The 16,023-nt window shown below is 43.3% G+C and overlaps 1 protein-coding gene across 1 annotated transcript in view; it reads left to right on the forward strand.

Annotated features, from left to right (window-relative positions):
• The first annotated feature begins 10,463 nt into the window (after positions 1 to 10,463).
• Positions 10,464 to 16,023, forward strand: part of MTMR12 (myotubularin related protein 12) — a 31,784-nt gene continuing 26,224 nt past the window's right edge. The window contains exon 1 of the mRNA XM_054283362.1: positions 10,464 to 10,619. Coding sequence (XP_054139337.1) covers positions 10,464 to 10,619 — 156 coding nt within the window. The remainder of the gene's footprint in view (positions 10,620 to 16,023) is intronic.

Consider the following 16,023-nt stretch of genomic DNA (forward strand, 5'->3'; position numbering starts at 1 on the left):
TTCTTCAGGGACTGGAAGCTCTTGCTGGGGATGTTGACCCTGCACAGTGCACACCTTCCCACATGTCATGGTCCTTACACACCTGTATTAGTAAGGATCATCATTTGGAAAGATCTTTAACACCTGTGTTTTCTTAAACTTTTGCAAAGCCGTGGCCGCCAGTATTTATTGCAGGGTAGCTTAAAGCTACCAGCTTGCAGAGGCTCAGCCACTAGCTTAAATACTTTCATATATATTCTGCATCAGTCCTGTTTGAGGTTGATACCTTGAATCACAATAAACATAGGATGGCATCAAGAAACCTCTGTGGATTTTGTAAGTTTTCTGTAATTAAAAATCTAAGACTGCAGAATGGAGTAACTGACCAAGAAAAAATAAATGTTTTTTTTCTACAGTAAAAAAGTTACTTTAACATTAAAAGTGAGACAAAAAGGCCTCTTGTTCCAACACAAGAATTACAAACCTTGCTCGTTATATCACTTCCTTTGTTTCCTTTTCTGCATGCTGCATTGTGTTTGTATCAATAGTATGCATATATAATCAAACTGTATAAGACAGCCTTATCACAGACTTTACTTCTCACATACATTTAAGTTTGACAGTAATTTTCTGGTTATACAAGTTAATGAACACCATGGGAGAGATGAAAGTGCCTGAATAGAGGAGTTTACTACATGTTACACACTCCTGGGCTATGTGCTGCTACAAAAGGGGATGGGTTTCATCAGAGGTGCAGGCCCACAGTTGCCAGTCCTACATGGATATCTCAGCATGGCTTAGGATGTTGTAAATGTCACTGATTAGGTTACTACTTGATATTTTCACATGTGAGAGAAAAGTCAGGTACATCCAAGAACTGGAGCCTAAGAGTAATCCAGGATGTTGCCACTATAGTCATGTGGAACTGCAGCTTCAGGAAGGTGGGATAATCATGGTGGTATCAGCAGTAGAAGGTGCTTGTCACAAGAAGTGTCTGTGATAATTAAATGCCATCCCACTTTCTACCAATAACTTCAATAATTTGTTTTATTTGTAAGTGGAAAGGGAACAAAATACAATAGAACAGACTTTTCTGTATTGTCAGGAAGGGACCTACAGTCCATTATGCAGTCACTTGCCTGCCCACTCAGGGCAGGCCAAATTCCAGCACGTTGCTAAGGTCATGTCCAGATGCTTTTGAACACTGACAGACTGGGCATCGACCACTTCCCTAGGAAGCTGTTCCAGTGCTTGACCACCCTGTCTTTATAGAAATGCCTCCCAATGGCCAGGAAAGCTCTCCTGGTGCAGCTGTGAACTGCTCCCTCCTGTCCTGTCCCAGGATTACAGGGAGGAGAGCTCAGCACCTCCCTGTGCCCTTCCCCTCTTCAGGAAGCTGCAGGGAGCAGTGGGGTCACCCTTCATCTCCCTTTCCCCAAACTGGACAAGCCCAAGTTCCTCAGCTGCCCCTCACAGGAAGTTCCTTCCAGCCTTCCCACCAGCTCTGTTTCCCTCCTGAGGATGCACTGAAACCCTTCCCCTCCTTCTCCACCTGCAGGGCCCAGCAGGATGAGGCCACCCTGAGGCTGAGCCCAGGGGCCCATCCCCTCCCTGGGCTGGCTGTGCCTGCTGGGAGCTCTGGGATGGGCTCTGGCTGTGCCCTGGGATGGGCTCTGGCTGTGCCCTGGGATGGGCTCTGGCTGTGCCCTACTCTGGGAGCTCTGGGATGGGCTTTGTCCTTGGGGCTGCCCGGGCACTGCTGACCCACGCTGAGCCCAGCACCAGCCAGCCCCACCTCCCTCTGCAGCTGTCCAGCCACTCCTCTTCTACTTCATCCTTGTGCTTGGCATCACCCCATCCCAGGTGCAGAATCCAGCATTTGAACTTGGTAAATTTCACTCCATTAGAAAAGGCAGGACGGGAACAAAACCAAAAAACCAATCAAGAAAAATGGCAACAGAAAGAACAGAGCTAATTAAATAGGTCCAACTCAAGAAATAAGATGGGGAAGGCCATTAGAGAGCTACAAATCAAAAGTAAAATAAAAAGGAAAAAAATACATCAATACTCAACAACAATCAGCTCCAAAAATAGTGTAGGAAATCAAAAAGAAAAGCTCTGTTTCATCAGAGAGCATGACTGGCCACTCATGCAGCAACTGCAGCACTCCACAAAAACATAGAAGAAAAAAAGAAGCTCCAGGTGATTATGGAGTTTAAGACTGAAGTGGTTTAGGCCAGTGGAACTGAGGTGTTAAATATGTTACATTCCATGTACAGCAAGTGAGCTGTGGGAAAAGGTGGAGGAAAAGCTGAAGAGTTTTTACTGACTTTCCATGCAGCTCTCCTGCTTCACAGACAAACCTACATCTGGAGTCCATGCCTTGCTCCCTTGCCGGTGAATGGAGAGTGTTAAAGAGTGTCTGAGGACACTTTCCCACACAATTGCAAACCTAAGTGAATGCTCCACAGCCAAAAAGAAAAGTGCGGCTTTATGCACCAAATCCTCAGGGCTGTTTGAGGCGTCCCTGTGTACTCCCAGCAGCAGAGAGCGCTGTGTCCTCAGCAGCAGCTCCCACTGGAAAGCCAGACCTCGTACTCACCTTCCTGTGACAAGCACGAAGGGAAAACTGTGATGTTTTAGCTATTACAGCGTTCCTCTCTATTGCTTAAGTATGCATTTTAAAATAATTTTAAAATAATTCTTTAACGATGCACCAAAGTCTTCGTGGCCGCAAAACCCCAAATAAAATTTGCTAGTGATTTAGAAGACAGCAGTGGTTAGAAACAGCCAGGACTATATCCTGAATAAATTAGAAGTAAATACTTCAGGGGTGTAAAGAAATTACACAAGACAGAGTAGGCATAGCAGAAGGAAGAAGAGAGACTCGATTTTGAGTCACTGAGGGCTGAAAAGAAGAATTTTGCGAAGTAAGGATTCCCACTGAGGAAGGCAACCTGAGAAAGAGGTTATTAAGGGGGAGTTGATAAAATGTGTGTCAAAAGAATTTATCTGGCAAATTATTGAGAACATGAGGAGAGGGGCACCTCAGATAAAAATCTTATGTGAGGAGGTAGTGTGTGGTTTTCCTTTCTTGTATCCATTTCTTAAGAAATTTCTTGCAGCTGCTGTCAGGGCTGATTTCAGGGCAATAGATTCAGGATAAGCATTCCTTACATGACAGTGGTAAATCATAAATCAGGATTCTGGATGCTTTAACTAACGTCCCCAGCAAGTTCTCCAGTGTATCCGAAGGCATAAGATGAGCCAATTTACAAGCTATGGGACCAGTTCAGAGCTCCTGTTACAGGAGTAGCCAGGGCTCAACTGTTTTCCAAGAAGCAGTGATGCATTCAGAGAACACAGATCTTAAACCCAATGGTTTGGGACAAAGTCCACGCAATAAAATTCCTCCAGTCCTCTGCTGGTTTATATATTCTCCCTGAGGAAAAGTCCCTCTACAAATTTCACCCACACACCAGGAAAAAATAAATTTAAAATAACTTCTTTCCATAGAAAAACGTGAAGTTCTGGAAGGGCAGGTGATTTCTGAAATCCTCAAAAAAAAATTTTCCAAATACCCCTCTGACATTCAGGCATGACATTACCATATGGATATCAGCATGAATATTTTAATTCTAGCATAAATACATTTTAATTCTAGAAAGTTTGGTCAAGAAACTTTCCAAGAGCCTGAATATAAAAACCACAGCAATTGCAAAGAAAAATATTCTATTAAATCAGAAGCATTTGCTAACAGGGATACATGGATTTATGAGATTTCTTTTACAAGATTTACTGCTTCTATAAAGTTTGCTGCTTCAAAGGCTCGTTTGTCTTAGCCAAATAGAAGTGTGCCTTGCTTAGACAACGGCCTTTTTAAAGTCAGGGACAGTAAAGGGAAGCTTCTAGACTCATGTTGTCTTTTGCCATGAGTTTCTGCTAAAGAGCATGTAGCCTTCCTGCAGGGGTAGGTTTGTGCCTGCTTCTCAGATTATCTGGGCTGGATTTTTTAGTTGCCGCAGTTTATGGGAGGTGGGGATGACAGTATGAGCTGGATGGCTTCTTTCATTACCTGACACCCATGATTACTGAAACACACGCATTTTGCATTAGGAAATCAAAACCAAGAGTAAGTCAAGAGCCTGGTGGGCAAAGTAAAACCAGCACATTTTCTCACTGCGGTCATGCACTGGATACAATTTTCACTGATAAAGGAAAGAACAGAAGAGACAGGACACAGCTCTTCTAAGGTTAAAGAAAAGAGGTAAAAGCTTTCAAGTCTGTATGTGTCCTTCCCAAAGAGAAGAGGTAACTGTGTAGGCCTCATAATGAATATTTCTGCCCATGGATATGCTAGAACTGACCCATCCTGTACCCTGTAATTTGGACACTGGATGGGTCTCACTAGCTTTGCTTTGCTTCTCCTCATGCCCAGCAGGAAGAGTCCTGCACAAGAGCAACTATTTAACTAGATGGACCAGATTCCTAGCGAGTGACAGACAGCTGGACTTCTTTCCCAAGGACTTTTCATCTGCATTGCATTTGGAGAAATTACTTGGGAAGAAAGAACCAGGGCTGCCCAAGGACACCTTGGCAGATTTTTTCCTCCACCCAGCTTAGGGACAATCAATTGGAAGCTGAATGTTGGGTTTTTTTCTTTTGTGGGATTCATTCCAAGACAGAAGGGTCAATTCACATCCTTTGATATCAGAAAGGCCACACTTAAATTTATCGGTTTTGTTATTTAAGAGCTCATGATCCTTGGACCTCCTCCGTTTGCACTGCAGGTTTAGAAGAAACAAGGGCGAGAGGAGAGCCCTGATGTAATTTTGCCTCACATCCAGCCATGGTGTAGGCTTTTTCTTGATGCAGATGGGGTTTGGCTCACCCTTTGTGTACTGCTAAGGATAAGAAATACCCAGCCTGAAGTAATTTCTGTTCACAGCATTTTGGAGAATAAAATAAAGTTCACCACGTGACAAAGAAGCTTGTGTGTGTGCCCACAAACAAGTAATTGTGTTTGCCTCAAAATAGCTAAAAAAGGTAGGGAACTTCCCTAACCCTTGTATTCTTGTTTGTGACACCCATGCTTTCCTGGGTGAGTTAGAGTTATTAAAAAATTACTCACTTCCTCTTCTCCCACTTGTAGCTATTAAGAGAAGGTGATTTTGTTATTCGATGTGAGGTGCTTTGTTCCCTGAGTTTTCACAACTCTCACAGCAGTATTTTGTTTTCCATCTTCAAGTTCAGAACATGTAATTCCCAGCTGCATCTCTATGGCTAAAGTAAGCACTCTGGTCCAGGTTGTGTTCTCAGCAGTTAATGCCTCTGTCCCACTCTCCATGGTGTAGTTGTTAATTTGGTCTTGCACTCTTCTTTGTGGATATTTTGGAACTGTATATCCCAAATGGCAGATGAACCTCCCTGGTTAGAATGGCTAGGAAGGTTAGCTCTGGAAAGCCCTGGTAGAACAAAAACATTCAGTAATTAAGGGATGGACACAAAATGGCACTGGTCTGTATTGCTACCCCTGAAGGAAGTGCTGTTTGCCATCTGAGTCACGATGTGTGGCCGTATGGGACATCCCAGATGGCTTTACTTAAGAAAAAAATTGCATGTATTCAACCACCTTCTGCAGGAACTGGGCACATAGTGTCTCAGGACTGAGACGTGGGATGGAACAGGAAACAGAGCCAGATATTTCAGCTGAGGAGAGCTAGAGTAGATCTGCTTTCCCTTTACCCAGAGTGATTAGGTTCTCAGAATGAGGAGTAGAAAACTGCTTAAGAAATTTAATCACACAACATCCAGTAGAGAAAGACCACTGCAACAAAAATAAAACATAAAAGGTTTATATAGGACAGCATTACACAATCTCTGACCATATACTTCAAAAATGGGCTCATTGCAAAGGTGACCGACTGCAATCTGAACAAAGTTCAGAAAATAATTCCCAAAGGACACTGAAAGTACTGGAAAATGAAAATGTCACTGTGAGTACAATATTAGAAGTAGTATCTGAGAGCCGGCCCCTTTTATGGTTTTTGTTGTTGTTTTCTTCTTTTAGAATTGTCTTATTTTGTAGAAAGCTAACATTCATGACTTTTCACAGAAAATTCTCTTAGCCTGTATAAAGCAGAGGTAGCTGCTGGCTCTCTGTAGACTGATTTGGTGACCTTCTCCCAGAGGACATCTCAGTACATTCCTAATTTCTGATTTTTTTCCCTGCTAGCTCCCAGTAATCTGACTTCCAGCTTCATCTTAAGTCTTCTTTATTCCTTGGATACTGATTTCAGCCACTTTAGTGTGTTGTCTTAAAATGCTAAAGTCCTAAACTGAGTTACTTAATTGAACAGTACAAATATCAGACCTAGCATGCATGGCAGACCTCTGTAGACTCGAGGTAAATCCAACACTTTTGGGACAGCTCCTCCCTTCTGAGCTGCACACAAGCATCTGCAAGGCTCTGTGAAATGTCAGAGTAAATGTATGGGTACACCAGAAATACCCAGATTCGCACACCTAAGTGCACTTCCTCTGGTAAGGCCCTCAAAAATGTGAAAATAAAAAAAATCAAACTGTACACACAGGTAGATTTTCTGAATAGAAAGATCAGGAAACCTTGACAAATGGCAATTGTTTGAGATCCTCTTTTGAGATGGTACTTCAAATTCTTTACCTCTGTCACCACTGGAGTTGCATGTACTAAAAGGAGCCATGATGAGAGTTCAAAGGGGAGCACAGCTGCAGATTCCTCCCTCTGATTTACCACTCTGGAATGGGAGTTATGCACACCTGTGACTTTGCAGCTCTGCAGCACAGCAAAGACTCCCTCTATTTTCTTCAAAAAGAGGAAATGGGGAGTAGAAACTAGACATAGTCATGCAAGTTTGCTCAACACTCATGAATGGCTTTAAAAGTTCACTACATCTGTGCTACCTATACCAAAGCACCCACAACACACACTGGCCTGCAACCCCTGAGTATCCAAGCAACCTTTGCACTCTCCAAGGCACTGAGATTTACAAAGGCCCAGGCTCAGAAAAGCTGAAATGTGATACAAAGAGCTGTGTTTAGTGATCTTCACCAACTGTGCTCCAGATCCTGCCTAGGATATCCTTATCCAGGATACTTCCCATAGCCAAGGAAATGCTGACAAGGAGGACTGCCACAAAGAAAAATATGAGATACCACTTGCAGCTAAGAGGATCACTGAAAGAAAACTGCTAGAGAAGCTGCAAACAGCTCCTTGTGTCTCCCTTCCATCAGCTGTTGTGCCACCGAGCCTGGGCACAGCTGAGAATTCAGCCCAAATAATTATTCAAATTAATAGCCTGTGAATTTTTTAAACAAAGTAATCTCTCTTTATAGAAAGAGGAGAGTTGGTCTGTGAGTTTCCCTCCTGCAGGCAGCATTAAATTCTGTGATTATACTTCTAGAAAGAGAAAAGTATCAGGATGAAATGGCAACAGTTAAATCCCATATATTCTTCACCCACTACAGACAATCTAGAACTTGGCTTTAAAAAGTTTTACTGTTCTACATTTGCATGACTGTCATCGATTTACATATAAAATTGAACAAAAGTAAATTCCATTATTTGATAAGCTCCTTTTCTTTTTAATGGATTGAAGTCATTGGCAGTGTGGAATAACACTTCCCATTTAGAAGAAACATGGGAAGACCTATCCTATTAATACACCACTCCAGGAACTGCACTTTGTTGCAGAAATTTTATTTTAAAAGTCTTTATGAGTGTAGAGAACAATCCCAAATGATTGAACATCATTGAACTGTCTCATTTCCTCATTGGTATGGAGCAATTTGAAACAACACAGAGTGACAATGCTGAAGAGAGGGACTGTATTAAAATGACAAAAAGGTAAGTATGTAAATACATAGGTGAGAGGCAGTAGAGGACTATGGGGGGAGTGTAAAGACAAGGAGGGGAAGGAGGGCACTTTGAAAGGCCAACTTCAGCCTGGCCAAGCTGAATTCCTGAGGTGCTCTGAGCACTGGACAGTCTCTTGAGGCTGTTTCTTAGCAAGGAATTTACTTGCTGCCCCCATTGCCTTTAGAAGGAACCTATTTCCCTCCAGTGTCTGCAGGAAGAATCTACAAAGATGAGATGGCTGGGTTGAAGTTGGCTTTTGTGAGTACTCCCCACAGATGCTCCAGATTTTAGAAAGTGAGAATACATCATTCTTCCTGGGGAGAGGCAAGAACATGGAAGCCCTTGGTGCTTGGTAATCTGCTGGGCACAGAGTCAGGGCTGCAGTTGGCCCTTTCAGATGCTAATGTTCTCTCTGAATTAAGTTAACTTGCAATAGCTTTATTTCTTCCATTCTAGAAAAGACGAACTAAGGGGGGGGGATCCAAATCTGGCCCCCAAATTCTAGCAAAAATGCTTCAAATCCCTTCTGCAATGGGTTCACTCCCACACATTTTGCATCCTGGAGAGCAAACCCCAGGATGAAGCACTCCCTGTTCATCCCATGCTGACCATGTGGGTATTTTGCTGATAGAGAGTAGCAGTTCACTCAGAGTTTTTTTTACGTATGTCTTTTTTTCATGACAAGATGAAGAATGAATTCCCATGTGCTGTGTGGGAATTAAGGCTCCTTTTGCACTTCCGATCAGAGTTAAGACTCTGGCCTAGTGTCAAAACATCCCTTCCTCTTTGAAAAATGCTATGTCAGTAAGTAGCTGATTTTTGCTTTAGTGTGCTGTAAACCTCAAGGCGTGCTGTGGTATTCACATTATTCCCGCTCTAAATTCAGGTATTTTAAAAGACTTTTTTAATATGTAATTCTCTTTCTTTAAGTACTTAATACACTGGAGAGCACAGAGGTGGTGTCCCACATTTCCCCTCACCCTGGATTTGCACCAGTTGAATCCCCTGGGGTGTACTTTTGACCTTTGCAGCTGAGGTCAGATGCAACATAAGGAATGATGTGGAAGCAGCTGTGGAGAGAAACATGAGAGCTCTTCAGCATGGGATCCCGTAGCAGGACAGCCTTTGTTGTAAAACTATTAATGAAAGCTAATCTCTGGGTTGTTTTGAGCTTTTTTTCCAGAGAGAAGGTGATTAAATCCAAAGGACTTCTCATTCCTTGACTCTGAAAACAGGGAAATAGCTTTATTTCTGAATTGAAACTGTCCCTCTATTTAACTTTTATAAATGCTGTCTTATAAATATGTAACCTTTTTTCTTCCTGCTGTAGTTTTCCTAGGTCTGTGTTTGGAGCAAGGTAAATAAAGTGAAGTATTAAAACAAAAAGTGGGGGGAAATGATAGGGAAAGTGCTTATCACTAATGTTTGAAGGAACTGTTGATATTCACGTCCTATAGTCTACTGGAGTTTGTAAAATATGTTTTATTTTTGTAAAAATATTTCCATAAAGTCAACTCTGCACGAATTGTCGCCTGGGTTACCATTTGCCATTTGAATTGCTGGGTAGTCTTGCGGCATTGCTACAGGCCGTTTACAATATTTGCATTGTTCTGTATCCATATAAAAATGAGGCTTTTAAAAGTAAACTACATACCAGTTAAACCTGGTGTATATTTACAGCTCTGATTATACAGTGTTCAAAGATGACATTCCAGTGAGGCCGTGGCTGTAACACATTAAATAGGCATTGGGCTGAGGACTTCTTGAGGTATCAAGAAGTATCAGCAGTCACATTTTAGAGGGTTTTGAGGATTATTTAATGGAAAGTGTGTTTTATGTCATTTATCTTGCACTTCTCCTGCCAAAAGTAACACTGCATATCGATGCCTTGTTTAGATTTTCCTTAATGCTGAGTTGCCTTTGAGTGTGCACAGATACAACACAGGCATTTGGCAGCTGAGTGAGAAACAGTGCAATAGATGAGTTAAACGAAGTTTATATGCGACGCTAGGAATAAAGTCTCTGCTGTGAGGGGGTTAAGGCAGTGGCACAGGTTGCCCAGAGAAGCTCGGGATGCCGCATCCTTGGCACTGCTCAAGGCCCGGCTGGATGGGGCTTGGAGCAACCTGGCAGAAGGTGCCCCTGCCCACAGCCGGGGAGTGGATCCAGATGAGCTTTAAGGTCCTTTACAACCCAAACCATTCTGCGATTTTATGACTCTGTGGAAGCGACGGCTGAGTCAAGGAACAGGCCAGGAGCGGGAGGTCCCTGCAGGTACACAGAAAGGTACGTGGTTACCCCGAAACTGAGAGAGCGGCAGGGGATCCCTGTTGGCTCCAGAGCCCTGTTGGCTCTGTCCTCAGCCCCGCAGGCCGAGGGCAGAGCTGGGCAGAGCTGTGCGGAGCATTCGCGGGGCATTTGCGGGACATTACCCGGGCACCCCGGACCCTCGCGGCCGCTGAGGGCGCGGGTCACGCCCCGTGAGGGCGGGTGCGGCTGGGAGGCGGTGCCCAGAAATGGCCGGCGCCGAGCGGGGCCGCGGCCGGGGCCGTGGCTGGGGGCGGGCATGGGCGGCGCCGCTTCTGTGATGCAGCTCGGCGTCGCCGCGCTGCTGGGGGATCGCTCCTTCCGCTGCCTCCCCGCTCGGGGCAAGCGTTGGGAGCCGCCGCCGCGGGCCGGGGCCATGTTGGGCGGCGGGGCCAGGGCGTCCAAGCCGTCCTTCGTGTCGTACATCAGCCCGGAGGTGCGGGGCCGGGCGGGCGGGCCGGGCAGCTCGGTCACCCCGGCCGGGAGCTCGGGGCGCGGGGCGGGCGGAGCGGGGCCGGGGCGCCAGGGCTAGGCTGGGGCTGCCGCCGGGCACTGCGGGGCTCAGCCTGCTTGGGCTGCCCCGAGGGTGAGCGGCGTGGAGAAGAGCTTAAAAAATAGAGCTGGGTGGTCAGCGGAGTTGTTTCTGTAAGCCGCGTCCAGGTGTGGGGCTGCGGCTGTTCGGCCCGTAAGGTGGGACTTTCCGAACCTGTTGTTCTTATTGTTCCTGAACAGCATCACTTCACGTTCTGGTCGGTGAGCTCCTTGCTCTCAGTTCCGCCAATGGAAAGCGCTGGATATCCTTCCTTAACAGCTCCGTGTTGAATTCTTGGGAGTGTGTATATTTCTGTGTGTATCTTTGGTATTGTTCTGCCTGTTGTCCGTTCACTTATTTGTCGAAACTTATGTTGACAGTTTGATCAAAGTTGCCTTAGACTCAGTTTACTGAGGTCATCTTGTTAGCCCATGGTATTAGGTCAGTATTGTTTTTCTGTATTCCAGCATTCTTATTCCTGGTAAACAGCTGTTTTCTAGGAAAAGCATTTGATGGCTATTAGCCATAAGTGTTGGGATTTTTCCCCTCATAGCTCTTTGTAATCTGTGTCAACCTGATTCTTCTTAATTGTTAATTCTCTTGAGAACTTCTTAAGGAAAAGATTTTTGTCGATCTTGTTAGTTAGTGCAGAGTCTGTCACTGATAGGACCTTGGTGAATCTGGTGGTTTTATTTTGCATTTGATCTGAAAGAACATTCAGAGTTGTTATGGCCAAATTCAGCTGTGGCATTTAAAACTTATGTCCTTAGTTAGTGATAGCAAATCCAGTTTTTACATGTTTTTCACACCCTGTGTCTTGCAGTTTCATCAGTTTACTTTGAAAGTTTTATCTCGTTCTTGTATTTCCAAGTGCAAGCAGATGGAAATGATAGGTACAAGTGTTTCTGGAGTCAGGAAATACATCCCTGACGAGGTCACTTTTTCACCTTTGGAAAGTACCTCATACAAATATACAGGGAACTGGATTTTTTGAAGGAAACAACTTTATTTGTTAGGCTTACTGGAGGACATTTCACCATTTAAATAAGTGTGGTGTATGACTAAAGCTTGCTAGAAAAAACGGCTGGTTGAAAAGAGCACAAGTAAATATATACATAGTGCAGCAAGATGGCAAACAATAAAGAATACTTTAATTTGATTTTAAGTGCAATGATGTAATGCTTCTAATATGATCCTGATGGCTGCAGGAAGAGTAACTAAAGTGTGTAACACTGGAAGGTGAGGCTCTTGATGAAACACCCTGATTCAGTAGACATTGGTGTCATTAACTCTTTACATGTTCTTGCTGCTTTTACATGTTACACTTAAATTTAAGAATTTAATTTACTCTTGTAGCAGGAGGTTTGTGTTATGGATGTGAATTCTGCCATAGGATGGATGTCCCTTTTGTTCCTTCAAAGACACAGTGAAACTGAGGTCTGATGTGATTAGCAAGTAAAGCAAGTCTGACTCTGCTGTTGACAGCTGTTGACTGCCTTAATGGTTACACAGGAAACTGAAGACTTTAGTGGCTTTTATGAGGATTAAAAAGAAAATTTTAGGTATGTGATGAAACCTGTGAGGCTGTTTTGGTGTCTAGAAAAAGCATGTTTATTAAATATCCTAAAGTAAGCAGAAGTGAGCATCTCTCACAGTGCTGTGTGAGAGAAAAACAACTTTGTGAACTCAGGTTTCCTGTGCAAGTTAACTTCCATGTAGTTGAGTTTTAAAAGGAACTAATTCCTTTTGGGAAAGTGGAAATTCTGATTCCTTCTATCTGGAGCATAGTTGGGTTAACTGGGAGCTTTCATCAAGGCATTTTAACTTCCAGGTGCTCAGGGAAGAAGTACTGGCAACAGGTGTGATGCTTCCTCTGGCAGCCCATGTCAGAAGGTGGGAAACAGCAGTTTGAGATTTCAGCTGTGTAGGATTGGAGTTAATGGTGGACTTCTCCATGCATTTGCAGAGCCTTGCCTTGAATATTTTTGCACTTCCAGCCTGAGGCAAGATTTCCAATCAGCCACTATGCAGTTCAGAGCAGTAGAGTCCTGTTTGCTGTAGCCCTCCCTTGCGTGCAGCCTCCAGCTTCTGTGGTCTCGCCCAGGTTTGCTTGGGAAGCTGTTTCAAGGCCTTAAACTGCTGCTTCCAGGTTAGGGGAGCCCTGCAATAGGGAAATTAACAGGTAGAGCTGAGTTTTGGTTTAGGCCCACCTTGTTTTAGTCCCATTTTCAGATACCTGAGGGACACAGTAGGCAATATTCTGAAAAATAAAATGAAGTCAGCTTTAAGCTGCTGTGTGTGCTGATTTGAATATGAAATGAATCAGGAACTCTATTCCTGTTAATATATGACCAGATGGAAGCAAGGAGTGAAAAGAAAATGCTGTTTTTTAAAGAAACAGAAGTAATTTTTGCTGTGAAACCCCAAAATGTCTGGAAAAACAGTGTTTTTAACATCTGACTAAATATAACCTAGTTAGGCTCTGCTGTATGGAACTGCAAATCAATCAGTGGTCTGTTGAGAGTGAGACCGTAGGATGTTGATATTAATGACACACTTCCCCTCAGGACAGACTTGGCTACCCTGCAGGAAGTGGGGTGAATACTAGGGTATAAAGTCAATGTTTTGACATTTCAGATCACAGGCTTAGAATATGTGTCTGTGGAGACAGTGAAACAAGGACCAGTGAATTACTTCATGATTTGTAATTCTTTCAGACTTTGAAAACTGAAGTTATTTACAAATCAAACAAGCTAGATTGTATTTTCCAAAAAAACTTAATTTGCATAAAAAATTAGATTTCAAATTTCATTTCAAGCTCCAAGTTGGTATTTTTCCATGCATTCTTTAAAGCTAAATCCTTCATATTCATTCTTATGGGATGTTTTTTCCTGTGTTAGCCTTTAAGCTATGGAAGAAGTTCTTCTGCTTCATGCTGCTTGTCTCTGAAATCTGGACTACACCACAAACTGCTGAGGGTAACTTCCATGCCTCATGTGCTTTGTCTCTCAGATCCTGCACTGTTCTTAGCTCATAAGCACTGTGAATACTTCTTCCTTGTAAATCCCGGTACGGTATTGTGATCAGTCTTAAAAGCATATGTCCCTCCTTCAGAACTGGGGTGGTGGAGTTGAAAGGGGAAATAAGGAATAGAGTTGGTGGACAGCTGGGCTGACATGGGGGAAACCAGGTGTTGATGTCAGAGGAGATGGACAGGACAATGTAAGGAAAGAGGAAAGGACAAGAGATGAAACAGTTGGGGAAAACACATGCTATGATCTAATAGACTTCTGGATGAGGCAGCTGTGAAAGGAAGGAAAACAAGCAGTTAGAGGTTATTCTCAGCAATGTTATTCAAGTGTAGTAAGCATGTGCTGTGGGTTGTATGGCATACAACATGGGATTAGGCTTGTTTGGCCAACAAAGAGTCCTTCAGAAGGTACCAGGTATGTAATGTGGTTTGTTTCTGGATGCAAAGTAGATACTCAGCATTTGCATGGGTGTTTCCTCTTTTGCATGGAGTTTGAGTGGAGCTGTTCCACCAAAGTTTATTTTAGTCAGGAGCACTGTATTCACTTGTTGGAGCACCACAACTGATTTGCAGGTCTTTTAGTACACAGTTTGACTTTCACAACTGGTAGCTTTCTTAAGTATATATTTATCTTTATCTCACCCATCTTTTTAGTGAAGCAAACACAAAAAAACCAGAGGCTCGTAGCAAACCTCACCAGGATGTAGGTCTTCCCTGCGCAGAACTTACTTGTGGAAAACTATATAAAAGCATCAAAGTGTTCAGTGTTCTTGCAGTGCTATTTGCTGTCAGCTTTGAAAGCTGTCAGATGTTTCAGACAGTACCCTTGATAGCCTGGAAGTGATCACTTGTTCCTTCATTATTTGAATCTTTCAGACATATTTTCTCAGCATATTTAGTAAGTTTTGTTTTTAATTTGTGGAATTACCTGTAGTGCAAATGTCCAGCTGTGGATCAGTGGAAGCATTCCTGTGGGGTGAGATAGGTTCAGAGTTTAGTTTGAAGCAGCAGGCTGTGTGCATGGTGTCTCTGCTGGGGCTGATGAGCAACATCCAGTACCAGTAGGTACATATACGTATATCTGTATGTCAGTGATGATGAAAAAAACACCAAAGAGATTCTCTTATCAATATCTGGATTCTGGCATGCAGGGCATGTTTTTCTCTCTTTACTTATTTCCAGTACACAATTGTTTACCTTCCTGTGGAGTGAGAGGAATTGCTTTCAGTTGTGGTGACACTGTAGGACAAAAAGCAGAAGTAATTTGGGATTCCTTTCCTGCTCCAACCATAAGGACCCTGTTACGTTATATTAACTCAACCTTCTTGCCCTAAACTCTTGCCTCACTTGTGCTGTCGGCACTTGGGGAAGACTTGTCTCCCCAGACAGGCTTGAGGAAAATACTTTAACCCCTTTAAACACACTTTTTCAGAGGAGAGTTGACTGTAGTCCCTGGGTATTGCAAACTGTGCAGTTGTTCCTTATATTTGGGTAAAAAACAAGAAGAGAACTTTCCTTAAGGAAAGAATTTTTTTTTGTTAGCAAAAAGGGGGATGTATTATGAATTAATTTGGTGTGACATGTCAGCTTGAAGTTTTGGCATAATTTGGTACTCTCTACTGTTAAAATTGATAATTAAAGGGCATTGCCATATTTCCTACCACAGTTGGAGAACCTGGAATAAGGAATATAGCACAAGGTAAGTGCACAGGTGAGAAGCATCTCTTAGAAAGAAGTGTCTAAAGCCTTTAGAGGCTGAGGTTCTTGTATCAGAAATGTCAGAAACAAAATTAATTTTCCTCATTTGCATGGTGTCCTGTGGGTGACTGCTTTTAAGTGTGGCTGGTAGTAGGGCTTCCCATTTGTATCTTAAGTAAGAAGTGACAAAATGCTTCTTGGGGCATTCAGAACAGGGGAGCTATAGATGAAAGGCTCTTTCTAGAGGTTTGCATGGCTTTCAGTGGTCACATCAGGAAAGTACTTGCATGCTTAGCTCAACAAATGGTCAGAGGGTGAAGATTTCTGATGTCCAGATGTGTTCAGTAGCTTGCAGAAATGGGCAGGCTTACTTCTGCTGCTTCCCTTTCTTTGGTTATGTGCTCATCTGACCTGTTGATGAGCCAGTTCTGCTAACAATAGGCACTAACAATAAAACCAAATGTAGGACAAGTACATACTTCCCAGCTGATTTTACCAATCAAATTACCTCACCCTGTTGTCAGACAAACCCAGGGATAAAGGAGTGTGTGGGTGACTGTGAACGTGTGACTGATTAAA

Source organism: Melozone crissalis, unplaced genomic scaffold (genome assembly GCF_028551555.1).
Source record: "Melozone crissalis strain CALT ecotype California unplaced genomic scaffold, PUWL_Pcris_2 ptg000036l_1, whole genome shotgun sequence".
In the NCBI taxonomy this organism is placed as follows: domain Eukaryota; kingdom Metazoa; phylum Chordata; class Aves; order Passeriformes; family Passerellidae; genus Melozone; species Melozone crissalis.